The 27,979-nt window shown below is 45.4% G+C and overlaps 1 protein-coding gene across 2 annotated transcripts in view; it reads left to right on the top strand.

Moving 5' to 3' along the window:
• Positions 1-27,979, top strand: part of nrg3b (neuregulin 3b) — an 83,501-nt gene that overhangs the window by 26,176 nt on the left and 29,346 nt on the right. For both annotated transcript variants that reach the window (XM_049759305.1, XM_068649504.1), the window contains one exon: positions 27,670-27,805. In XM_049759305.1, coding sequence (XP_049615262.1) covers positions 27,670-27,805 — 136 coding nt within the window. The remainder of the gene's footprint in view (positions 1-27,669; positions 27,806-27,979) is intronic.

Genomic DNA, 27,979 nt, shown 5'->3' with positions numbered 1-27,979 from the left:
CAAAAAGGTTCCCGTCATGGCTATCCGCAGCCGGTGGGGGAGTGCCGCTACAAATCGTATCAATTATGCCTCATTTCCACGTGCGATAACTTGGCCTCATCGCACACCCACTTAGCCTCCCACACCTCCCGGGACGGACGGGGCCACGCGTCATCACCGAGGCTTCGGATTTCGGCGCTCATTTACCAAACGTGATCGATGGATTTTGTTCACGCCGTGGTAGTTTTAGCGATGTCTCAATTAAAACTAGTTATCATTTTGTAATACGGTTATTCGGCGATGCGCCGGTAATGGTCGTTTGTCACCGCTCATTTGTCTCAGCCTTGTGATGTTGCGGCGGCGCGTCTCGAAATGAAGAGCTGCTTTTAAATGAGCGCTTTGACGGCAAGACAAGAAAAATGCGCCTTCAATTTAGTGGCGCCATCATGCATATTGCTACTTTAGACACTCGGATAAAATACGGAGCCTGTCTTTTCCCGCCATCAAGCTCTCCCTCGATGTATTCCGCGCTTGTGAGTAAATAAGACATATTTTATCTTTTGAGAAATGTGCTTTTTTGTTGATAAAATATGTTGACTCGGGAGTGTCTGCCTGAATTGTGAAGGTTTTAATCAATCAGCGGCGCGACAGAGTGGCGGCGTGGAATAATGACACGCCGCTGAAGCCACGCTGTAATGAAAATTTGCGCAGGCTGACGTAAAATGGGACCTTGGGCGTCCCTTTGCTGTTCCACCATGTATGCCGAAGCTATAAAGATACTTGCGGTATTTATTATTGCTCTGGATGCCTCCGAGTTGTTGTGAATAGGCCGCTAAAGCGCCGAAGGGACGCTAGCATCTCATATGTTGACATTTGAATATGTGCCGACGATGTAGCGTCGTAGAATAGCGGGTATAATATTTGCAATTGCTCTCGGCACCCACGTCACTCACCAACCGGGCCAGGCTCCGCCTCTTCAAGCCAGGTTATGATCGATCCCTGGGTTGTCTTAATGACAGGTAAAGTCCAAAACCTGCAAGCTCGGAACTCCCGAGGAGCAGGAAGTAGTAGCATTTCCAGGCAGCTCCAGGAGTTGTAGATCTATTGGCCCTGTCACAAAGCTGACTAATGCGCAATGAAGTCCGGGGCAGCTTTGCCTTTAATTGGCTGCCAGTTTAGCTGCGACTTTGCTCGAAGCCACAGAGGTTTTCGTGTCACCTTCATTGATTAGCGGCAAAGGTACGGCAAACGGCGTTTGCGGTCATTTTTTATTTGTTTCCTTCCCGCAGCCGAAATGTAATAAATAAGCGGAGGAATTGGTGATGATGTGACGCTGAGCGATTGGCCTTTCTAATTATGACGCTTTGACCTTTTGAAAAGGTGATCTCGAACAGCCTGCTCAAGATGAGAGCCCGATCGCTATTTTTCAACTGTTGCTATTAATCAACCTCGACCTTTACTCTTAAAACAGCCGTACTTGCGATTTGATACTTTTCCCCCCAGAAAGCCCGAAACAATGATTCACACGCACTTCGAGATGATTCAGATGTTAAATGGATTACGAACATCCCAGAGTTTTTAAGTGTAGGTGTGCTGGAGAAAAAAAAAAAAAAATCCAAATAGTCGTTTGTCAATTTGAAAGCGAGTCTGCTCCTGCCCTCTCCATGCTAATGCTACACTAATACTGCAATTTGTTTCTTGGTTTGTGATCAATGTGCGCAATTAAGCTAGTTTATTCCGTACTTGGCCACATTAATGAATCCTGGATGTGGGAACCCAAATAAATTCGGGACAGTGGAGGGAGGGGGGGGGGGGGGGGGAACACATTTTAGGCTGACACTGACTGATTGCACTTCCTGTTGCTGTCCTGGTGATCGATGGCTAGCATCACAGACTGTGACTAAATGAAAATCGCCTGGAATTGAAAAAGAAATGCAATTGATGGGCGGGGAAATAAAGTTCCAGACGAGCTGCAGAAACTACAAAAAACTGCCCGGAATAAAATATGAATTAAATCGAGTGAACGGATTTTGCAACCAACAAACAGGCTTGCCGGACAAGTGGCACTTAGGCCAACTTGATGTTGCTCTTGTTGGTTCAGAAAGATTGACCCGTTAAAACGATGCGAGCGTCTCGCAGTCAAGCAGCAAAGTGGATGTTCCCTGAACTGCTTTTAAGCGATCCAGGCCTCGTGCGTAATGGCCGAGCCGGACGGATCCTAACACCTCGCGGCGGGGAAAAAAAAGCTTTTCACGGGTTGCTATCACCCAATGCCATCATTTCACCTCCACATCAAATTGTTATCCGTTTACAGTCGGGCCAAGCCAATTTCCTCAGCCGGGCTTCCCGTGGAGAATTCCCCCCGCCTGTTTTCTGTTTTTTTTTTTTCCGAGCGAGACAAAGCAGTCGAGTTTAATTTGTGTGTTAAAAGTTAATAACTTCACTTCCCGAGATGACATGTTCCTTTATCATTGCTAATGTCAGCCGATGAAATATTAGTGTGACAGAGGACATTCAAATTGTTTCTGTGTGTCATTTCTAATTGAGTGTCAAAGTTAAGCGTGCTCGCCTGTCAGATGAATTAACTGGTGTCACGCAAAAAGCCCGCTTTCCGTCTGCTCGTCGCTTCTTTCCCCGTTCACACTAATTAAACTGCGTGAAATAGATTTGTTGTCCTTCAATCAGTATTGGAACATCTGAGTGACCGTTATGATTTGACGTGCGTCTACTTTCACATAATTCCTCCAATTATTTTGATTGAAAAAAAAAAATCCAAAAGTCCTGCCTATTCAAGTCTTCCGTTGCAAAAAATTCTGAATTTTCCAAAACATACGCAATCCAAAATTAATTGATAAATAATTATATAAAAATATATCATTTTTAATTATATATATATTATTTAATATAATTATATTTAATATAATTATATATATATAAATAATTTAATATAATTTAAAAATATATATAAAAATAAATCAAAAATCAATGTATAAATAATTCCCAATATAACAGATTCTCATTCTTCTGGATTAGCATGCTAGAATATTAGCATAACCATTGTGCAGGTGTGTCATTACACAGCGATTGACTTGACCTTCACTCTTTGAATGCATCAAGCACCATTGAAGCTTTTGTCTCCTCCTCCGCCTTGTCCCGTTTGAAGGACATCTGTCAATTTCAATCCTGCTCTGTTCACTCTGCACCAATGAGCAAACGACACGCCGCGCTAATATTCCCCTTTCTCATTTTAAGGCAACCTGTGGAGCATGAAAAATACCCGTGCCAAATATAACCCCAGTGCCACTTGAGGCTTGAGCTGAGATCTAATCAGCTATAATGACTGGCAACGCCAATGTTGCTATGCGGGCTCCCTGAAACGTCCTTCCCGGCACATTTCAAAAGCTGCTGAAAGCTGTTATCTTCTCAACCAGCTTGCTAAGCACTAAGGAGAAAATTCACACGCGGCTGGAATGGAATGACCAGTTGTTTGAGATTCCAAATCGAAATTGAAAACATATTAGTATCACCACTATCTTTATCTACAAAAACGATCAGGACTTTGAATTCAAATAGGCCACATGGAGCCCGAGAGCCAGACCTTGAAGACCCGTTGTATGTTTGTGTGATCAAGCCAGCTATCGGTTGACTCCTCTTCTTTTTTTATTTTGGTTTGTTGCTTAAGCGCGATTGAAAGCATGTATGTGTGTGATCTTCTGATCTGGCTTAATCTCCACGCAACAGATGCCCATCTTTGGCTCCAAAACGATGGTTCCGCCTCCTGCAAACGCTCTTAGAATGATACCAGATTACCAAGCATGGGAGAACACTAATTTTCTCAATTTTGCAATGACAAGAAAGCAGGTTTTTTTTTTTTTCTTCTCGTCTTGCTTTCCATTTAATTGGTGTTGAGCGCTCAAGGTCGTGCAAGTTGTCTTTGCATTCACTCGCCATTTTCCGGATACTCTTTTTGGGAGGTGGGGGTCAAATGACAGTGGGAGAATATACAATGGCGACCGACCGCTCGACCTTCGGCGCCCAGACTGTCGAATTCGCGCCGGGTGACTCCGAATGTGTTCGGTCGTCCTTCATCCGTACGATCCCGAATTAAGAATTCATGAAGACTTTTTCAGCACAACTCCTTGTCCTTTTGTTGCATTTGAAATAAGTCATTTTTATATTTTTATATTTATTTTTATGTTTATTTAATTATATATATATTGTAATTATTTATTTATTTATTTATTTATTTATTTTTATTGTTTTTTTTGCGTGCAACCTCTCGTCCTGAAAATCCGCCGACAAAAAAAAAAAAGACGTGAGGCTTCAGAATAACAATAATTACTTCCTCGCTAGTATTCTGCCTTTTATAAAATGCCATCTCATCCTCTCATGATGTCATAATTGCATATTTCGTCTCCGAACAAAGGACGGAGGAAACGAACGCAGACTGATAATGATTGTTTGGAGTGGCGTTGAAGTACTTTTGGAAACGAACACAAGCAAAAGACGAGCACGAGCGGCGCAGCGAGTCCTCCCACGCCGTAGCGGCGTGACTCAGAGGGCGTGTGACATAATCAATGCCCCAAGATCTTGCAACTCTTTTTAATAGCTTAGCCCAAAAAAAAAGCATTCTTTTCTTTTTTTTTTTTTTTTTTTTTTTTTACATTGTCTCCAGTAATCTATTTCCCAATGCATGAATGATTTTCAATTTTCTCACAGAATAACTTGCGTGTCAGCAAAAATTCCGGATTAATTAGAAGACCTTAAATAGCTGAACGACCTCTATTAAGTCAAATTTAAAACGGGTTTCAATCACGCAAAAAATTCCTCAAATTGCGTTATAGTGAATTTTGCATTCAAAGTCGCCTTGGTTTGATTTATTATTATTTTTTTTTCCTAATAGACACTGATAAATGTTTAAAGCTATGTAGAAATGGGAAAAGGATACGCTGCGGGCCAATTTCTTGATCCGGAGACAGTCTGTGGTGTCAGCACGAGCACTCTATCACAAAAAAAAAAAAAAATCCACGAGTTAAAATAATGATGACCTCAAGTGAGACTTCATCTCCTCAGTCTTTGAAGAACCGTCATCATTAGGCGCTCTTCTCTGTCACGCCGGAGAAATGTCAAGAGATTGTCCTGAATCAAATTTTACCGGCGGATCAAAGTGCATACCGTGACGATGATTCTGAAAAGACAGCGTTTATCATACGCTATAATTTATAAGATAAAATATCTGTATTTTCACCTCCCTGCGGGATTTAGACCTCAGTGGGGAGGGCCGCGTTTAGCCCGGGAGCCGCTGGTTGCGTACCATTGTCTTCTACAGGATGAGTTTATTTGACTTGTTTATATTATTAATTATTTATATTATATTAATATATATTTTTTATATTTTTATTATATTTTTATAAATAAATAAAAAATTAAAATATTATATTTTAATTAAAGCTGTTGAATTTATTTTCCTTCCATTTGAGAGGATATTTAACAATATAGGGCTGACGGGTTATTTCGGAATTCTCCAACGTCATTTCAAAGCTACACCGACGGAAACTGAAAGCACGACGTTGAATTATCGATTGATTTTCTAAACGAATGACCCCGCTTGCCTCATCCATCACTTTCACATTAGTGATGAATCAATTATTACGCTCATCTCTGACAATTTTCCTCACACCCAAAGAAATATTTCAGATTGTTGGTCAAATTCGAAATGTCGGCCTGCTTCGGATCGAACGCTTTCACCGTCGGGTGGAAACTAATTTGACTCAGCGGCTGGCGGATGTGGAAAAACCGCGGGCGAGCCGTAGCGCTAGTTTGCTCTCGCGTAGCCGTGGATCATTAAACCGGTAACGGCGAACGTTCCCCGTCAGGAGGGCTAACAAAGTGTCGCCGTTGTAAATGTTATTAGATGCTGCCGCTCACTGCCGCAAAGGGTCACTTTGGAAAGTCTGGGCAAGAAAAAATAAAAAATAAAAAAAAGGAGTCGATATCATCAGAAGGTGTCTTGCCAAAATGAATGTTGATGATCATCGGCGTCGTTTGTCAGCAAGCTGCGAGGATCCTGCTTGTCCATTTTTTTTTTTTCTGGTCAAGGGTCATTGACTGCTGATAATAAAAAAGCATATTGTGCTAATGGAAGGAAACGCCGTGTGAATCATCACAAAGTCTCGATATTTCAATACATCAGTCGCCTCCGAGTCAAAACGCCGCATCGTTTCTTACACGAGACACCGTGAAATTGGACTTCTTTACGTTGAGCCTTAAGCGAGAATTTTTATTTTTAATGGACAAATCAATGATCAAAATCAGTAAGCCGTTTTTGCCAAACGTGTGAAAAGTTGCCGTTTTCTTGTAAGACCAAAGAAAGAATACGAGTTCTTCCCGAAAGTACAAGAAGGGAACACGGCGTGCTCGGCTTGCAGAGACTTTCTCTGCGGGGAGCCCAGCCTTGGATTTTTTTTTTTATTTTTTTTTTTTACGGTGGCTAATGATGAAGTGGGCGTGGAATTGGCCTAAGGGCTCGTGAGTGGTTTGAGCCAAAAACGACATTTTGCCATTTGCTGTCCACAAAAGAAGGCCGTTGAAGACCTGACACATAATTTGCGTTAATTCCACTACAATTAAAAATTGAATAAAATAATCATAAGGCGAGCCAAGTTTGACTGAATCATTCTTGACCACTACTCTTATTCGGAAATCCATTCCGATCGTGGGCACCAAATGTTCCCAGCTTCAGATTATCCAACATATGCTCCATCGCCGACTTGTTATGTCACCAAATCCTTCCAATCTCTCGCATAGATGTTTTTTGTAAAGGCAGTCGTACTTTTGGGGATTGAGCAGGTTTTGACCTTTGCCCTCACCTTATGCTTTCCAAAAAGAACCTTGACAGGACCGTTACGGAAGGCTCGGAAGTTTCGCTTTGCTACGCCGTACTTTCGGTGGTGGGCGGATGGATCTGAGCGAGACTGCTGTCAAGTCAAAGCAACCCACGTTGCACTTTGGAGCTAGTGGAAAGAAATTCGGACCGTTGCAGGGCGGACATTTTGTTTTGGCATTTGGGCAGAAATCGATACCCTCGTGTAAAAAAAAGACAGATGTGAATTGAAAGAGACAAGGCCTGATTTTGGAGTGGATATTTGCGTGAAGGCTTTCGGGGGCGCTTTGTTTACACTTGACTTGATGTGTTTGTCAGTATGCAAATCTGACCGCGAGGGTTTTTTTTTTTTTTTTTTTTTTTCGCCATGTGGCTTGTCAACACAGCCAAACTCCGACACAAGCTGCAGGGCCAAACAATGTTGACGTTCCAACTCGCAGAGTCTCGTTGGAGACGGGAATATTTGAAGCCAATTCCAGGTGAATGGAAATCAAGACTTAAGCCGTCGTGTTGGCGACCGATCGAAACGCGCGTCTCAACATCGTAATCATGCCGCCGGAGAGAAAAGTGTTTACTGCGGCTTACGGGAAACAAGTGGCGCTTTCGCCATGTAATTGCATCAAATGACACGCTGCCAAGCACCCTGTCCTGGAAATCGGCGTGCCGGCGTCGATCGGGGAAGGGAGCAACCGTTCGGGGAAGGGATCAGCCCGGCTCGGCAGGAGGCCCGCAGTCGAGCGTGCCTCCTCTCCGACTCCGGCCTTCTTGAAGCCTCCACGACCCCCTGCTGGGGATATCGACTTTTTCGGGACATCACGTGCATCGACGACAACAATCGGTGGTTTCTAAAAACTATGGTTTTTTTTCTTTTAACATCTTACTTGCCTCATATTGAAGCCACTGTTCCACATGTGAAAGGAGTAACCATGGTAACACAGTACCAGAAGGACCGTGGTGTCGAATACAAAGGTGGCGCGAGGCGAGGTACTTATTATATACGAGCGCTTAATGAAAGCAAGACTTGGCTTTTGTGCTCTTGCTATTAAACCAAATAGAACTAAGACGAACGTCGGCGAGTGAATGAAAGATTGCGTAGCGGCACGGTTCCTGTAAAATACCCTAAAATATAGCTATTAGCTTCATTTATCCGTTTTTTTGCTTCCTTAAAAAAAAAAAAAATCCTCGATGGGCTTAGACAGGTTTTAGCCTGCCATCCACGAGCTGGGCTGATTTGGTGAGTCGCCCTCCTCCACTTTAATGACGCTAGAATTGAAGAGAGGCTATTAGCTTTTTCATCAGAGGTCAGCAAGATGCTCTTTCACAGGCACACGTGGAATATTGTCGTCACCGGGATTTGCTTGATGGACTTTCCGAGTGATTGACGAGCGTTTTTGGCTGCCAGAAAGTGTCAGGCTCGGACGATCCTCTTAAGCCGTGATGGCGGCGATCGATAAAATAAACAAGTGTCTTTTAGTCAACGCCCAAAAAAAGTCACACTAATCGTGCATCTTTGGAAAAAAGGTGTTTAAATCAAGTGGCGGTTTCCCTTCATTCTTATTTTCCAGCAGCCCGTCAAGTCATTTGATCAGATTTGAACGCCATTTCTCGGAAACCATCAGCCGGCTATTGGAGCCGATTGTGTTTTCCTCGCAAGCGGCTTCACTTTATCTCTTGACATTTTATAGCGCGGGAAATATTCATATAAAACACACAACCTAAAATGTCAAGCTCATAGTCATCTTTCACGCCGTACAAATACAACGAGGTCATTCCGAGCCCAGATGAGGAATCGTGGAAAATGAAGGATTTGCCCACCTGCCTCGCTCGTATTCTGTATGCTCGGGATTGACCGCGGCCAAAGATGGAATATGATATAAGAAATGTAAAACCCGACCTTATTCACCAGAAAGGGGGAAAAAAATCATTTGAACACTCTTTTGGAAACTGGAAAAAACGTGCAGCTGACAAATTCTTATCGTGGAGAGCCGAGGCACGTTCATCCCGGTCTCATTTTCCCCGCTCGGCAAAAAAGAACAGCTCGAGCCTCGTTACTTCAGCCAAGTGCCGGCGAGGGCTGCCGTATCGACTGGCGTTTCTTCGTTAGCGCGCCCGATCGGTTGCAAGTTGGAGCCGAGCGGAAAAATGCAATCTGTTGCTAACCTTGTCAGCCAGGAAGTAGCCTGTCCCGACGCAAACTTGACACTCCTCGCTAATATGCAGATTTAAACAAAAAACATGTTGTCATCCGAGGAAAGTAGCCTGCAAGGTCACGTCCAGAAAAGAACCAAAAAAAAAATATCTTGGCCACGGCAAAATTCAACTTCCTGCTTTTAATGAGAGACGACAGATGAAAGTCTTTCCTGCCTTTCCTGTCTTGCACTTTTCAAATTGCATCGTTCAAAAGAAGCCCAAACTCTCGGCGGAGCGCCGAATAAAACATGATACGAAAAATCCATAAAAAAAAAAAAAGGCCAGTTTTGATCCGGATTCCTGCTTTTGTTGTGCATTTCTTGTCAGATCTCGTGTTTACCATTGCGCTGGTGCTCTCCCAAATGTAGTTTTGGCACACATTCGGAGAGAGCCGCCCCGCCCCCGTCTGGGCTGAAACCACATCGGGGGAGAACGGAAAAAACGAGGCTGAAAAGCAAATATTTCCTCCGCAGAGAACGACGCGGCACCTCGCTGCGCTCGCCGTCTCGTTACCGCCTAATTTGGGAGAATGGGAACAGCGGCGATACGGCAAATGGGGGTCAAGGCCCCGGGGGTCGTTGGACTTGGGAAGGGACCGACCGTACCTTCATTTTTCCATGAAGTTCTGTTGATTAAGGGAATGCGAGGTAATAACGTCGTGTGTAAAGATACTTCCCAAAGGAAATTTGACTCAATCGTGGCGTTCGCACTCAAACATGCAATAAATGTTACTTAGGGTGGTCGCTATGGAAACAGGCTCCATACCACCAAGAGCGGTAATGACTTTTTGTCATTGTTGACTTTGTAGAGCGCCCCCTACAGTTACAAATTGATAGTTGGCGTTCCTCTACGCCCAATTGCTCGACGGGCGTATCAATCGCAATACAACGGGAAGGTAACCGGCAGCACCTACCAAGGCATGTGAATAGTCTCGGCGTGAAGATTGACTTTATGATGTGTGTTGCTAACATGAGAGGTGACTTGGCCGGTTGATCAATAGAACAGATTGCGAAAGTAGGCGATGTGAGGTTGCCATAGCAACAACAGGGATACAAGTTTAGAAGATATTGTTTGTCCAATGCGGAAAAAAAAAAACTAGCAGCAGAGTTTCGACGGATCCTTTTGATCTCATAATTGAGTTATTCGATTCATCGAGTTATTCGATTAATCGTTGCAGTCCAATTATTGCAAATTGCTATGCTTCAAAAATTCAAATAATCAAATATGCTGAGTAATGTATTTTTGACTGACGACTGGAGTTGGAACGTAGCGGTCCAGTTTTCGGACCAGCGCCCGATTGCATCGTGAGGATATTTCCGATTAAAATGAGTGATGGCGGCAAAGTGAAGTTTGGCTTTAGCAGACCTTCGCCGGGCAGATTTGTCACATATTTTCCACCGACATCCTTTAACACCCAGCCCAGATTTACGCACTCTGGGGGGTAATTTTTTTTGGAAGGGGCTGCAGGTCGGAGGGCTGAAATGTGGAGATAGCGTTGACATCTGCTACGCTAGCTCCGATGTTTGTATGGCGCAAAACAACAAACCCTCGCAGCCCTCCATTTATGACCATAATTGCACCTAAAGGATGAAGCCATCGGCCGCATCGATGCACTTAGCATTCAGAAAAAAAATGATGGCCAGTCGGTTCGCATGAAGATGATTGCATCATCTTTCATGATTAGATCTCACATGCTTTTAAATTCAATGCAATCGTAATTGCCTTCCCATTTTTAACGTTATGCTCTTGTATATGATATTAAAAAAAAGTGTGTCACATGAACTGGCTAAACAGTCCCGTAAATTATGCAAATTATTTTCCTTTGAGTGAAGCCAAAACACGATATCGCCACCATGCAGCAACTCGTGTCTCCGATTCTTGCATTTGTTCTTTCAAAGAGCGTCGAGACGCTTGTGAATCCTTCCTGGATGTTGTTTTCCGCCAATCGTTCTTTCCGGTACATTGTCTCTCAACAAGCCAGTAGAGGGCTCAGGAGCTTCTGGGAAGGGAGGGGCGGAGTAAGAAGGGGGGGGGGGGGGGGGATTTATAGCTTGCAGGCACTCCCTCATGACTACACGGCCAAGCCCGTGTGATTACAGCCTAATCCTCCCCAGCATATCATGTGCAGCAGCGTGGTGGCACATTGAGCCTTTGTGACATCACGCGCGAGAAGCAGGAGGCGGGGCTTGGCTTGGCGGGACTCCCCTCTCAATTCTCGCCGTCCGTCTTATTTTGTCTCTTTTTAAATCGCTATCTCGACTTCTTTATTCGGCTTGTCAGTCTCTTTGCCGCTCACGCTTGCACATGGCGGGAAGGGATCAGCGGGGGATTATCACCACTGCAAAATGTCTGGAGAACGGGGTAGATTTGTGCGGGTGGGTCTTTTTTTTTTTGCGCCATCTAGTGGTCCGCTAATCGGGCGGCTGAATGAGCTGCTGACTCATGGCTTTTTGTCAGTCCGCTACTTTGCAATGTGTTTTCAGATGTCTTTAAGAATATCTGACGGGGAGGCATTGCCCCCACGGGCCACCCTCTAACACCGCCAGTGCTGCAATGGGTTGAGTCAGCGTACACCGATACATACGACGCCTCTGGGAGGTTCTCCGATCTTCTGCCGTGTCCACCTTCGCCATCCGTCCGCTTCGTCATGTTCGCAATGTTCCGTGCCGAGGTCGCCTAGAGTTTGACAAAAGAAGAAAAAATGCCGCAGGCTGCAATCAGGATCCCACGCGGAACATTTATTTGAAGGCCTCGGCGGCGGCGACTGAAGGTCTCGCCGTATCGCGGCTGTCTTTTTTTCCGCTGATGGAAATTAGACCTTTTTTATATTTCACGTGGATGGAAAAAGATGTCAAAGCAAAAGGCAATTCACAGTTTATTTATTCGGACGTCAAAACAAACATCAAGTGGACAATCATATTTTCGAGAATGACATTTTGGAATTCACGCTCGGAGTCGTTTCTCGGTTGACGCCGGTGGAGAAGTGGCAATAAACGCTTGTCGTGTTTATCCGCCGTCAAAAGTGCGCCGTCAGATTGGAAGCCGGCGCGGCGTTTCTGACAGCCGTCGCTCGTATTCGACTTTGGCCAATCACCAGCGCCGCCGACTTTGTATTTGTCTTCTTTTTAATCTTCTGGTAGAGAGCCGAGGGCCAGACACATGTCTGCTCATACTTTCTTGTCCTTTATTTGCTCCCTCCGTCTCAAAAGTTCAAACTTTTGGCGTAATCCATTTGCTAGAATGGATCTTGGCGTTACAACAAAGCTAGCGTGTCCTCTTTGCATCCAGTGGAAAAGTCCTTCTTTAACATCTTTAACCGTCAATGGCACTGAATGAGTATGAATATTTCATCCTTTTTCTCATGTTTTGACAATTGTTCCTTTTCTCTCATTGCTTATCTACCTTCCGCCTCAGCAAATCATTTTCCAAAAGAGACTTAAGAATTAGCGGCACGTCGTTTTGACTTGCCGCGTCAAAGGCTTTTCGACGACGAGCTATCGACTGAACTTCCCAGCCTTGAAAACACTCGCGTCAGGCGCTGTCGAACGGCCCGATCGTTTGACAAGGTTCAAAGCCGACTGTTCCGGCGCCCCCAGAAACAAATACGGGCAAATGATTTTACCTGTCTACAAAATTCATCAAAACCAAGTCCCCGCGGCCATCTTGGAAACAACCTCACGTGCGTGCCGAGGAAAAAAAAAAAACACACTTAATTCCCTCTGTCACGTTTATTTATTTATTTTTTTTAAACCATGAATGCAGCTGACTAATGGGCAGGAGCTTGCGAGATGAAGCCCCGTAAGATGAATGTCAGCTTTGCCAGAGTAAATAATCATCATCCATCATCGAGTATCCGCTCCCGAGCTACCAAAGGGGGTATTAGAAAATAAACACCTGCTTAAAGATTTATCGCATTTTTTTTTTTTCTATCCTCTGTCCACAACTTACACGGATGGCTCGCTCCTCCGCTCCGAGTATGTAGGAGTGGGTTTCTGGAGGAGGCCAGATGAGTTGATGTAAGAAACGAGGTGTCACGAGCAGTGGGCAGCCGCTGGAGGTGCGCGAGAAAAAAAAAAAAATGGAGATGTCTTCAGCGCAAATCCCGACAGGGAGGCGAAAGGTCGTGTGGAACGGTGGTTAAAGAGGCGGAAAGGTGGCCAGGCTAGCCACTAGCAAAGCAAATTAGCTTCCACCGAGAAGATCCCTCATCTCACTCAGAGCGTTTGAATTTGTAATTTCCAGCTCGAGACTGGCAAGACAGCTTTGCTACCCACACACCAACTTATTTGTCCATATTTGAAGTGTTAGTGCCAAAATATCAGTCTGTACGCTTCCAATGCACTCCAGTCCATAAAAAGCTGGCCATCTGATGGCATCTCGCTTCAGATGCTTCGTTACGCAACCTTTCGAATCATCTGCCAGATGGAAAATGCCACGGCGAACGGCGAACCCGCCATTTGCGTTGCCCCGACAATGACGGATCGCTGATATCCAAAAGTTTTGCTGGCATCACTCTTGATTCATTTGTGAAATTCATCACAGATTTATAATGTTTGTCTATCTCCGGGAGGGTGGAGTTGGCAAACATCGTAATCTTCTTCAATTATCTGACCATGACAAGTTTGAGTCTTCTTTTGCGTCGAATCTTTCCAGCGCTTTTCATTCCAGCAGCCAAATAACATTTAGAAAGCAAAGTGTGAATGTTGAATGGAGGTCAGGGGGAGCCTTAGCACCTCGTTTGGATTGAATCCAGCAGACCACTTGAACTTTTACGCCCGCTTTCATCTTTGACATGTTGCAGAAAAAGTTGAGATGAATCAGGCCCCGGCTTGCAAAGCTCACATCTGACGCTCTTGTTTGTGGAAGCGAGGCATTGACTTCTTGTCCGTGCGTGTGAAGCCTCTCGGGATTTTCACAAACAATGTTGAAGTCATTCTCGTAATGGGGGGCGAAGCACACGGCAGCATGACTTTGCTCCGTCCAATCTGCTCGGACAAAACAAACAAAATGACTGGACGACCTCGGGCATGTCGTTCCAACTGTGAGCAATGCGCGTTGGCCGTTATTGACAATTTGGTTTTGAAGAGCCTGCGCAAATAGGAAATGTGCGTGCATGCTTGAAGCACACGCAAAACCACATGCTAATCAGTTGAGTCACCTTATTTGGCTTGGAGGACCAGGATGTATGTGTTTATTAGATTTTTTTTTTGTGAAGAGAATTTAATTTAATTTAATTTAATTTAATTGTATTTAATTGTATTTAATTTAATTTAATTGTATTTTATTTTATTTCATTTTATTTTTTATTTTATTTTATTTTATTTTATTTTATTTTATTTTATTTTATTTTATTTTATTTTATTCTATGTCTTTCAATTTCAAAATAGCACAGAATAATATATTTAAAAAAACGGTTAGCTTGTTAGCTTGATATATTCCCGCTCTGTTTATTCCTCACGTTCTTTATCGTCGCGCTCGAACAAAAACACGACTTCGATTCCCGCCGAAGATTATTCATAAAGCGGCCGGGAGCCAAAGTGGGAACGTCATGGCGGAAATGGAACGGCAAATGGATGGCGTCCGTTTATTGCCGCGTCTATCACAAACGGGTTCTTTGGCAACTCCATTTGAAACAAAACTCATTTCCAAAATGGACACCGCGCGAGATTTACTACTCGCTCCTCTCGTCTCTTTGAGGACATTCCGATACGGTGCATTTATCGTGGCATATTTCAAACGGCTTGCCCCCCCCTTCTCGCCGGTGACCCCGTTATCTCCCATTTTCACCCACGGCACGGCAAATAATGGGCTCAAGGGCACGGCAGTAGAAATTAGATGAAGACGCCATGGCCTTCGCTACCCACGCTTCCGTTTAAGCGGGATTCATTTTGCCTTTGATTTTCCACGCCACTTCACTTGGTACAATCTCGCCGAGCGGAGCGGACGATATCTTTCCGGAGGGGTGCGAGCTACCGTGAGCGCTTCGGTCAGCATTTTTATATTTATCGCACTAGCGTAGGAAATATGTTCGTTGTTTAGTAATTTGCCGGCGTTTTCCGTCGGCTCATTTGTTGTCGTCGGGTCAAAACGGCTGTTGACTGATAAACGGCGGGAACAATGGTATCCCTCGTAGAGTTGGGCCAATGTTTCCTGGAGCTAAATGCTGAGTTGGTGCCACACTCGTAGCTCTTGAATAATTCATCGGCCTACTTTTTTTTTTTTTTGCACTCGCTGCTTTTCATTTTTGTTGGGAGGTGATTATTATATCAACTGTCTTCAGGGTGAATAAACTGCTCCGGCTTGCCCCGCCCCCTTTTTACATTCATATGCCTGAGGAGGACGAATATATCAACCACAATATGGAATAGCTGCAGGCAAACTGCATCGTAAGATCTCGGAAGTTGAAAAGCAGACAAATGACCGCCCGGTTCTCTCTCTCTCTCTCTCCCTCGCTCTTTTTTGACCGAGCCAACTTTTCCTAATTGATTTATCTTCCTAAGATTTATTGTGTTTGCCAGCAGCGAGCCAAAGGCAGCACATTAAATACTGGTCCAATTAGCATCCTGAATGATGATGGCCAAATGTAGGAATGTTTCAAAGATAGCTAAAATGCTAGCTCTCCATATTGTGTCAGATATCATTCAACTTGGCAGTGACCTTTGAACTTCGCTACACAACACAAACAAATGTCACCCGAAATGAATCCGATTCTCGCTAAGAGTGGCCTGGCTATACTTAGCGTCATCGCTACCTTGTTTCGCAAAGCATAATTAAGCCAAATGATTGCGGAATTAGATTGCACGCTATAATGTTCCTCGCATGTGGCGACTGATAGAAAAGGCGTTTATGCTAATATGGTTGCTCGGGTTACGAGTGGCCAGCTCTGATAAAGCACTGTGTCTAATTAACACGCTGACAGCTCCACTGTTGGGGGAAATCACACCCTTCCAGTTTCTTAACCAACTTACTGTGGCTACAGGGCAACAATTGCGCTCTGCCGCCCCCGTTTTGCACGATGTGTGATGCAATACAAACATGGCCGCCGTTCGCCCTTCCATTGTCCAGTCAAGCCACAATGACATGATGGCAACTTGTAATTTTTTTGCCCTATTTTTTTGGTATCTCCAGTGGGTTCTAAAAAAAAAAATCTCAAAGAACTGAAATATGTGAGCGCAACAAACAAAAAGCATTGGCAAATCAAATCAAACAGTAAATATTTTGAAGTAGCCAACAATCATTAGCATCAGGGACGGCCGGCGGTCCATCTGGGAATTTTGTTTACTCTTGGCACGCCGGTCCCCCCACCCCTCCCCTTGGATTTGAACACTTTATCTGATTCTGGAGCCAAGTATCCAGCTTATTAGGATCATATGTGCGTACGATAAAAATAGTAACGTGGGTCACTAAAGATAACAATCACTAATGTATTAGTCATCCCTCGCCGCATCAGACCTTTTTATTTTTTTTTCCCAGCGTAAGTACGATTCAATCGGAGCCAGTGCGAGTCTTTCCGCTCACTGATGTGGGGAAGCGCAACGCGAAGACAGGATATCACCTGACCCAATAATGTGCAATGGGAATTCAAACAGAGCCGAAGATGAAATGGATACGGCTCAGTGTTCTGCCAACAGTTCCATTTGCGAAGACCATTTTTTCGGTGATAAACGAAGTGATCGGAGCTTCGTATCCGGAAACCCAATATAGATACGTGGCTCTCCCTGAAATCCTTTCATTGTAACGAGCACGGATCAGCTTGTCAGTGCGGCGCTTATTTTATCCGCACTGACGCTCGTTCATAACAATCCGACCGACTCGCTTAACTTGAAAACGTTAATGTGTGTTGACAGAGAACGCTAATGTTCTCACGCCGTCCCGGTTAAAGGCTCTTGTCGTTTGCGATGTTCCCAAACGAGACCTTCCGGGGCCTTTTATTTTTTTCTCCCTCACTCTTGTCGATCAAAGGTCACCTCTTGGCAGGGTAGTGGCATCACCTCGGGCGGGTCGGGGGTGCTGATGTGGCAAACTAAAAGGCTTTCTGACAGGAGCCGTAGTGATTCAGTCACCCTTCCCTTCCAGAGACGATTTTATTTGTGTTGCTTCCAAACCTCTCTCCTAGAGGTGTGATGCAAAACTTCGTTTTATACCACCACCTAGTGGTCATGGCAGGAATACCACAAGTAGCAGCACCATGAATTGAATCGAAGCACAAAATCAGGATGATTCATTCTTCCTGTTCAAAGTTGCCGCTGTGCCTCGACATCGCACAATAAGAGCGACTTTGACATCGCCGCCACGGAAAAACATGCTTCTTGAGATGCCTCGCTGAACTATGACAGATGAAAAGGAACGACGTTGTTTACGTCATCTCCTATACGCTGAAGAGGAGAGGATGGGCTTACTTTAATCTCCCTGTCACAGAAATGAGTTCCTTTATTCCAGAGCGCACATGATCTTCTGCATGTTGCACGCTTCGGTAAACTCAGGGAAGAAGAAAGAAAAGACGTTAATATTAAAGACGAGAAGCTTGTTGTGGTGGCGTTGAAAAGCTAGCTGTCATTGTATTTCATCTTTCATTGATCACGATTGCATATCTGAGCAAGCAGCGCTGGAGGAATTAATTCAGTCATGGAAGATACTTTTATTATTTAATTTATTTAATTTATTTTGTTTATTTTTATTTATTTTATTTATTTTATTTATTTTATTTATTTTATTTATGTTATTTATTCTATTTATTTTATTTATTATTTTATTTTAATTTATTTTTTTGTTTATTCGATCAATGCACATTTCTGTAGCTGCCCCAGAATTAACACGTTGGCGGAATTGTAAATTACCTGATCACGATAAATGTGCGAGATTCCGTGACAGCCCAAGGCGTAGTCGGGTGAATCTTGCTGCGACATTATAAATAAAGTCGGATGCCATTTTAAGGAAGTGACAACAATTCGATCACGGACCCCGCCTCGAACACACCAGCATCCCAACGGAACGTGAAAAAAAACAAAAACACGTTATCGGCTCCGGAATCCAAATAACAACGCTATCGGCGGTGGTAATTAATCTTGTCGTTTCCCCGCGGCCTCTAAAGGTTAGCCGTATCAAAACGCTAATGATGATTGGAAGGCAGATAAATTGCCGCTGCGCTTTTTGTGTACGACGGGGCGGCTTGCTTCAATCAGAGCACGCCGAGGAAGCCGCGACCAATCAATGGCGTCCCCATTGAGGTCATTATCTCGGTGTATTGTACACGTAATATCCCATTGTTGCCGAGGACGATTGGCCGATTTATATTCTTGGGCCAGAACGTGCGTATAAAAACAGCAGACGTCATATCAAATAACGCACGGCATTATTATGTAAGACCCGCCGCCGCCGCCGCCGCACGGCGCCGAGCCTACGGGGCCTCGGCCGTTTGTTCTCTTTGAAGCTCCCCGCCCGGCTTCGCAGCAAATTTCAACTAATTGTTCAGCCGGCAACTTTACTGCTCGGCTCGGCTCTCCGAGCTCCCATTGTGTCGTTTTCAGCAGCAGCAGGCAAAAGAGTTTTTAAAACTCCTCGGAGCATACCTGCTGCGTAGCCAACCGCAACTGCGGCGTCGTTAGAGCCAGCGACTTGCTAACGCTGAAACGATAAGTCGCTAATAAAACTGTTAGATTCCGAGCTGGGCGAGATGGAGAACCGGACTCGGGTACTTATTCAACCTGGTTGTTTTTGTTGTCGGGCTTTTCTCTTGAGAAGTCAAAGATCAGTCAGCTAGCAACGAACGCCATTGTCATAGCGTCAATCTTTGATATTATTGTGCTGGACGCCAAGCGGGCCGAAATGCATTTCTGCTTAAGGTCAGATCCCACTTTGGGGTCGGGGTGCGTCGTGTCGCAAGTAAATGAACGGAATTCTCCTTCGCCACTCTCTCCGGGCTTCTATTTGCCCTCCTTCTCTGGCTCCCCGGAGTGCTCAGGAGGGGGAAGCCACCTTCATGCCTCATTGATTTTGTTTGCTCTGGCTAATTTTTCCCATTCCCTCCCTCCTACACAGTGAAAGTGGCGATGGGAGGGAGGGGGGAGGGAGGGGAGGGTGCAGCTCCCCCTTAGTGAGTTTGACACACAGGCTGTCATGCAGAAGCTCTCAGCGAGGTGGCGATTAGCGAAACTGTCACCATATGGAGTGAGAAGAAGCGTCAAAACAAGGCCACGTAATTGCCGCCTTACGGAGACAGCCAATAGAACGAGCGCCCGGATTGCCGCTTTTGCTAATCATCGCCACAAAGACGCTGGCTTTTAAATAGCGAGAAGACAAAACGCAATCAGTCCTGGCTTCTTTTTTTTTGTAACCAGCAGCTATTAATACAAATGCGCTCTTGTAAGCCCGAAGATTGATTGCCGGACACTTCTGGGTGTAGTTTGCCGTTTTGCCCAAAGTCAGTTGGGATACGCTTCAGTTCCCCTCACAACCTTGAGCCGGGAAAATGGATGTACGTGGGACAAGGTTGCTTTTGAAGATTTTTTTCCGAAAATAGACTGCAAAATTTGCACCACATCACAAAAAAAAAAAAAAAAAAGCTTTCTTCTGCTAATATGACCATTAAGGCTCTCGCTTGTGATTCATCGCTAATGACCACCAAAATGCTTCGCAGAAAAAAAAATCCTCCCCGCTTTGAAGAAACCGCGGCGAGTTATAAGGCGCCAAATATCTAAGACTTTTTATCACGGTTAAGAAAACCATGGTCGCGCCCCGTATCGAAATGGACTCGGAGGCCGATTCGCGTTGCTGACGGCCTAATTATACAGATCGGCTGCAGCGGAGCGCGGACCATCAGCTCTGGGGACGAATTAATTCGGGTGCAGGGAAGGGGAAGGGAGGGGGGGAGCGAGAGCGAGGTCTGGCGCTAGTGTGAATTGATGGCTACCCGCTCGGCGACTGCGGGGCGCATGGCGTGTCATTTGGAGTGTGACAGATTTGTGTTGAATTACAACGAGAGCCATAAGCTAGACGTAAACAACATTTGCGTCGGTTCAACGACGCTCGCCGCGTGTGTTTGCGCCACGACCAACACGCCTTCATCACTCAAAACGGCCGCCGGTCATTGGCCAGCAGGCCCGGGGGAATGATTGTTGGATTGCGTACAGTATATTAACTCACATAAAGCGCAAAGTAATTGGATCATAAAAGGCCATTTAGGGCGACAAATGTTTGTTTTTCATCACGTAGCGGCGGGCCGATTGATGCCGCGCGTAATTAAAATGTCATTTTGGCCAAATGAAAGCCGAGGCATATATCGTACTTTTATAACTTTTCCGCCGGCGTCTGTGTCATCGACAAGTCGGGTTAATGAGGAATATTTGGATGGAGCGAGGCCGTAATGTGCAGACGGAAGAAACAAAAGGTCATTAAGAGCCCGAGTAAATCAAAGACACGTTTAGTGTATTTGTCGGAACGCTCGTAAATCGCGCCGAGCAATATCAAGGCTTGATCATTAGCCGAACAAACAAAATGATTAAATTAGGAAAAAAAGAATTTAAGGAAACATCTACTTGTGCTTCTTTGTGCTTTCATTGTCGTCTTTTTCCAACAAAAAGCTTCTCTCAACGGGATAAGCGTCGTCGTAATCGGCTCGGCGATAATAAAGATTTTCCGTCGTGTATTTCACAGCACGCAGATTTAACTGGAAAAGTAATCCTCTGGTGGTACACGCTAGCCAAAAAAAAAAAAAAATGTTGCTTTTAGGAACCAGGCCCAACAAGGACTTTAATCGCCGAGTGCAACGGAAACATTGTCGGAGGGAAGGACTTTTGTTGTCGAACGTGTCACTTTGTGACCTAGTTTTTTTTTTTTTTCCCTGCGAGCTTGCCTTGTCATCTCCGTCGCCGCCATCTGCGCCACACGGCGGCCTGACAACCGCTGAGCTTCCCCGCTTGGCATCTTTGATGGGAACCCGCTGAGCCGAAGTTTTGATGTTTGCGCTCTCGTCTCGCTCGAAGAAAATGGCTTTGAGGCATCGGCGGAGTCATTAAGGCTGCCGGCCGGGCTTTATATGTTCATTAGCGCCAATTTGGAGCTTTTATTTATATAGCTGGTCTTTCAAAATGGGTGTGTAGACTTTTGCTATCTACTGTTTTTGTGCTCTCTAGACATATAAAGGGGCACAAAAGGAATGACGGGGGGCTCGCCGCCGTTTTGTCGTTACAAGCGGTCGCAATCTCGTAGCAGACGGACCCGCTCGGCCTTTGACGCATGTCGGCCGTCGGAGAGCGGCGACGCACGAGCGTTGCGGGACTGTAACGTATTCATCCGGCGAATGGCTGCGAGCGCAACGCCTTTGATGAATCCGCCCGTTAGCCGGCGTTATGCATCGGAGAGAAGCGCTTTGCCCGCCGCCGCCCGGCCCATCCTTCATGTGCAACATTTGCGTCCCTCAGCTTCAATGTTTTCATCCGTCTCGTGCAGAAGGCCACGGGAGGACTGAACGCCAATTTATTTGCGTGCGGAGGCGACACCAAATTGCACCGCCTCGTCACTTTGGCGCCGCTGAGCCGCCTTAGCGTTGAGAATGATGAGAGCCCGCGAGCTAACAAACAAAAATTCTTTGGATGACATGCGACTGCGAAAGGTCGGTTGAGGGTGGTTACATGTATGCTCGAGAGAGAAGAAAAAAAACAAAACACCTTCTCCTCCTCGTCGTCAGCCTCTCCCACGCAGGCGGATAAACACGGCAGGTGGCGAGGTGTTAAACAGCTCATAATTTGGCCGGAAATATAAGCCAGACATCATCCCGAGGCTACGGGGGGGGGGTGTCGCGGTTGACTTAACAGGATTTCTCGGATCCGACATCAGACTTCATATTTTCCGGGAAAAACTACGGTGGTGATTTGGACCGATTTAATGATATTTTGGCCGATTTTAGCCACGTTAGCAAAATACCGATTTTGGTGCAGCCATAATAACGTGACACAACAGAATTCGGACCTCCCTTAATTGGTCTCCGATGGTCAATCTCGAAATCTGAGGTCATTGATTCACCCGAGTGTTATTAGAGACCAATTCTTCCATGCAGCCGGATTACGGGCTTCTGCTTTTATGTCCTCGCTCCGCATCCGCTCGTTATTTTCATGTCGAGGGACGGCGGGGATTCTGCGGACGGCAATTTAACGGCGCACTGCAATTTTGACGTCGACTTGGCCTCGTGTGGCACCTCCTGTTTGTTTTGCGCTCGGGGGGACAGGGGCGGCGAGGTACACGCCCACTTAAGTGTTGTTTTGATTGCGCCCCGTCAATTGGCCTGAAAGTGGAGCGTTTTTTTAGTTTGGGTCATTAAGACTCATAGGAAAATAAATAAATAAATAAATAAATAAATAAATACATACATAAAATATAGAATAATCGAAATAGAAAACTAAAATAAATAGAAAAATAAATTTTAAAAAATGCAGACAAGGCTAATATATTGCAATTAATATGGATAATTTAAAAGGACATCGTCATCGCCGTTAAAAGTGAGAAATAAATGCAGACATGACTCATCGGTGTAGTAAAGGAGCACAAAATGTATCGTCTTCAGTGTGCACATTAAAAGCAAAGGTTGAGAGAAATGCAAGCACCCTGCCCACTATGTTGCTAGGCAACACACGCACGCACGCACGCACGCACGCCGCCAACCTGAATGCAGCATCTCGAGTCGGCCAGGCCAGCCCACGTGAGCACAACTGATGTAAATATTCAAGTGAGCGAGACGCACGTGACGTTATTTTCCGAGGCCTCCTTGGATCTGTGTGAAATCAATCCAAATTGCAAATGGCCGCCTTCTCCCTCCGTCTTTGCTGCTTCAAGTAAGACAACGTGAAGCACTACCAAAAAAAAAAAAAGAAGTGCTGATCTTCAGAGTGCATTTTATCAAACCGCCCACCCGTCGTGCTGTGCTGATGTGTGCCCGCCCGCTCCCCCCCTCCCCTCCAGTGTGCCCAGAGAACTGCCAAGAGAGTGGACAGACAAGCTCAGTGACTGCCAGTCTGCAGATGCGGGAGCCTCATGCATATTAAAAAGCCCCGCCACCTGCTCGTCGTACATCACGCCCCGTATTCTCACGCCTCGGAATTTTAATCAAGCGTGCCGACAGGAAGCCGCTCTGCCGTCCACGTCTTGCGGGATCGTTTAACTCCCGACGTGTTGTCTCTCACCAATGTCGCCTCGGCATAATGCCGGACGTCCCCCGAGAAACAAAAAGAAGAAGTCCGTCCCGCCTATCAAGTATCGGAAAATTTCCATCCCAGAGTCTTGTCTTTCCTGTCTCACGCTTAGCCGCCGCCGCAGTGAATAATTCCGTGCCTCCACATGGAGAGAATATTTATTTCGAAGGCGGCACCAGCTTGAGCCACTTTCACTCATCCATAAAGAGACAGATTTTACCTTCTTCCAATACATCCATTGATTTTTAAAAAATTGGTCTTTGTGATTTTGAAAGTTCTAGGAGGCTTTTTTTTTTTTTATCCCGTCTTCCAGCACAAGCATGAAGATGCTGGATTTATTTCCTCACTTGGTAGCTATGAATAGTATCATTAAGTGAATGACTTTTCAAGGTTACGCCCCTGCCCGGGAACTCCGCCACGTGTGTGCGTACGGCGACCGTGTGAACTTTAATGAAGATGCGGCTGACGCGAGAGGTGGGCGGCTAATTAGGAACGCGGACGGGCTGAAGGGCGGCCCGCGGCCCCCCTCGAGCTTTTATTGCACGTTTGGCTCAGCGCGGGCCGGACTTTATTAACCCGCTGCTTCGGATCATCGGCGGCGGGCGCTCGGGTGTCCGCCGACTAACGACTGCGTGCTAATGACTACATTGGACCGTGACTCGCGATGACTCATAAAATCATGGCGGGGAGCTTCTACGTCTTCTACTGCCTTTGCGTTGCATGACAAATATGGCCGCCTCGGTACCTGTCGAGTCCTCCCGGGCTTTTGATATTGATACTCTCGGCCGGGTGCATCGTTTTCAGTTCATGTTCATCCATAATGAGCTTTGTGTTCGGCTGCCTCCAAGCAGCCAATAACTCGAACGAACTCGGAGGTGTATTGTCTCCTCTTTTTTTTTGTTGCTCGCTTTTATCTCGCAAGGCAATCTATGGATGCCGTGTTTTTTTTTTATATTTTGTTTACGGCGCTTATAAAACCGAATCGTATATGCGGTATAGTTGGACGAAGCTCTTTTATGTTTCAAGTTCACATGTAGAAAATCTGCTGAGGGCCAAATTGAAATTTCAAAATAACCAGCAAGCTGCAGGGGCGAGTATTGCCTCACATTCTTCCTTTTGGCTTTAGTTTGCATTTATATCTTCTGCTGAATTCTCCACCATTTTGCAAATAACTCCCAACATAGCATAACAATGTGACGTCCATCCCCGCAGCTTTAAAGCCATCTGTGATTCGGAGCCTGCCCGTAAGGCAGCGGTGCATGTTGGCTAAGCAATCAGCAGCTTCTCTCTCTCTCGTCCATGTTTGAAAGGGGCCTTTGGTGTCTTCTGCTGTCAACGCTGGCAGTGCTCTCCCAACGAGCGCCGGCGTCTCCAGGGGCGGCAAAGCCCTGCACAACAACACTAATGAGTGCATTAGGAGGAAGCCATGGAGGGAAAAAGGCTACAATTGTAAACGGAATGGTCTCGCGGGTTGTTTGCCCCTGCCGAGGAACCTCAGGCGTGAGCACGCTGAGAGCTGGGACCAACCTTGACATTGTCTCTGCTGCTGCCCTTTTTTTTTTTTTTACTATTACCACCTAGCGCAAATAACATGCAAGTGGTGCACCAGCTGCAGCGCCGGCCTTAGAATTCTCAGCGGCAGCATCTGCGAGAAAGCCTTGAAAGTTACTTGGCGAATCAGCGAATCTCATTGTGGCTTCTCTGAAAAGCCCGAGACGTGATTTCAAAGAACGCGCGATGAATCGCAGCCGCGGTTGCCTTTTACGAGCGCATTTTCATCCGTATAGACTTGGCTTCGAGCTGGCAGGGATTTCATTTTAATTCAAGATCATTAAGTGAACTCAATACTCCTGCTTGTTTGTCACTTCTAATTTGTCACCGTGCTTCACTCGGATTGTAACTACTGTAAAGAGAGGCTGAAGAGATGGAGCTATAAAGAGCCACTTTCAAATATAGCCGAGTTTACTTCTAATTTTGCCCGTAGGAAATAAGTCAATTAAAACGCCATTACTGACTGCACGGGCAGTATTTAGGCAACTTCTTAAAGCACAATGACATTGATAAGCTAAAAAAATTCACAATTTATATGATAAATCACTCAATTAAGACTGGCATCCCTCAAGGCTCCATCCAAGAGCCCCTTCAGTTTTTTCAATGCTTCAGAATGAATGATTTTGTATATCCAACATATTTTGAGTCTTTTATAAAGCCGTGCAGGGTACTGGAATTAATGCAATGACATATCTAGAATCAGACTGCAGTGGAGGTTGTCCATTTGAGATTTTTGTCTTATAAATCATTTGGGAGAAACCACCATCCAAGATTCATGAGTTCAGGTTTGTCTTATATTTGAGAAAGCACAGCACGTTTGATTGATCAGGTCCTGGGGTAGAATATGCCATCCCGTGTTGAATTTAAGACTGACCTGACAGCCCGGCTCCCTCTGGCTGAAGACGTTCAAAAAAAAAAAGGGGCTGCCAAAATGTGCCTTCAAGTCCAGACAGCTTTCTTTTTTTCTCCGATGCGACATCATACATCATCATCAATTCCCAAAGTGCTGTGTCACTGGTGTCCCTGCAACCTTGTGTTGCTCACTTCCTGCCTCGCCAGCCAATGCGATGATTCCAATAGAGAATGACAAATAAGGGAATTCAAGTTTTCAACCGAAATCTTGTAACTGCTAAAAAAGCTGCCGGCCCTTGACTTTTCCAATCTCACTGTATCAGAAAGAAATCGACATTGTTTAACGGGAGGAGCATCTCTCTTTGTGTGCCTTTCTGACCTAACATAGCGTACACCAAAGGGGATTTTTATTTTTATTTTTTTTTTTCTAGCATACCTAATGTGGTCACTGCTGCTGCTCTCGAGATAAAAGCTGAGAGGGACTCAAAACGCCGTGACAATTATTGCTGGGGACTGGCATCCCGCACGGGAGAACGTTCTGTTCTATTTTCTATTTTTAAAGTTGCATCTTGAAATAGAAAACCTTTTAAATGTTGTCCTGTGGGAATTGATCAAATTTGTCCAGTTCTGGATTGAACACACAAATTAGGTAACCAAAGTAATGGAGAAGTAAAAAATGACTTTTTATTGGCCTCGGCAAATAACTTCACCACTTTTTGATTGCTTTTCCTTAATTACTAATGGCATCCCTCAGGGTTCCATCCAAGGGACCCTTCAATTCGCAAAATGCTTCTAGGATGGTAACTTATTTTGTATCGTTGAACATTGGGTCGTATTTGGCAGCTCGTTTGTGTCTTTCCTCATGAATAATTTTAAGAAAAGCACACATTTGCATGTTCCAGATTGGCACCACTTAGTGATTTGGTTTAGCTCAACCTGCCAGTGTTTGGTTCCCGAGAGAAACATATTTCTCTTTTTGATCTCTCATCCTTTGGGCTTTCCATCATGAGCCCCAGATTGATCGATCAATGATCATAAACAAAACACAGATTGAACGAGACACTAGGGCACAACAAACAGATTACAGTGTTTTTATTTCGCCACTAGTGATCGTTGGCGAGAGCATCTGTCGGGAGGCGGCCGCCGGCCAACAGCCGCGCGGCACGCATGGCAGCATGGCCGTCAAACGCGCGCCAGATGATCGACACGGGCTCAGAATGGCAATTAGGAAAAAAAATATCGGTGTATCTGGGATTTTCCCCAACTGCACAAATAACGTCAAGGGATGAAAAGGGAGAAGGATACGTAATCCAATTGTGATGGCGAGCTATTGAGCGTAATGCCACTCAATCCCATTTGCAGTGCTCCAAGTCGGGTTTGCGGGTCGCCCTCGCGCGCTAGCATGTAGCTACACTTGCGCGCTCCCGATATTCATATGTTCCCACGACAGCTTGCCTGACAGCTGTGCATATATCACCGGGCGGAGCTGTCTGCATTGCGGTGCTGAAAGATGGCGGCCAAGCAGGCCGCCTCTTGATGTTGCGAGGGCCGCTCAGGGTCAGAGCAGCCCAGGGAATCAAGTGGGCATCGAAAAGCCCGACTCTTAACAGATTGCTGCTTCACTTTGTGATTTGTTACCGTCATGTAGCTGACAACGTTTTACATTTTTTTTTTTTCTCCTGTGAAAAGGAAATCAATTCGATTGTGATGGAAACAAAGCTGCGAGAGACTTTGACAAGCAGGATCGGTCTTGAAAGACCTTGTTGATTTGTTTTCAAAGCTTTTAGGAGTAAGACGGGAACGTGTTCACCGCCGCTTATCTCTTTAGCCGGCCAAATCTCGCTACACATCTCAACGCTAAACTCCAAAAAAGGTCAAAAGAGACGTTCGTGTTGCAGCCATGCTATTTTTTATTTCCACTCCGGCGACCGGTTTGAACCGGCCCAAATCCAAACTGGAACGGGATGGCGCCTATAGATCATATCAGCTTTTGCATTTGTGGTCCTAAATTTATTTTTGTGTTTCTTTCAGCGATGGCACCCACACAGCCCAGCCTGCGCTCGGAAGTTTTCAAGCCTTGCGTGGAAGATAAGGACTTGGCCTTTTGCCTCAACGACGGCGAGTGCTCCATCATCGAGACGGTGGCCGGGGTCCATCGACACTGCAGGTGAGCGCTCGTATTCTTTTTTTTTTTTTTTTTTTCCCGGATCATGCAAACGGAAGATAATCGCCTCAACCGCTAACTGACGGATCAGAGATGCTTTGGCCGCATTAGCTTGCGCTCAATGGCTGATCCGTGCAAACAAATAGTGGCGGGAAATAGAACAAGCGCTAAACACAG

The sequence above is a fragment of the Syngnathus scovelli genome, chromosome 21 (assembly GCF_024217435.2).
Source record: "Syngnathus scovelli strain Florida chromosome 21, RoL_Ssco_1.2, whole genome shotgun sequence".
NCBI lineage: Eukaryota > Metazoa > Chordata > Actinopteri > Syngnathiformes > Syngnathidae > Syngnathus > Syngnathus scovelli.
This window is presented reverse-complemented; position numbering and strand designations above follow the sequence as displayed.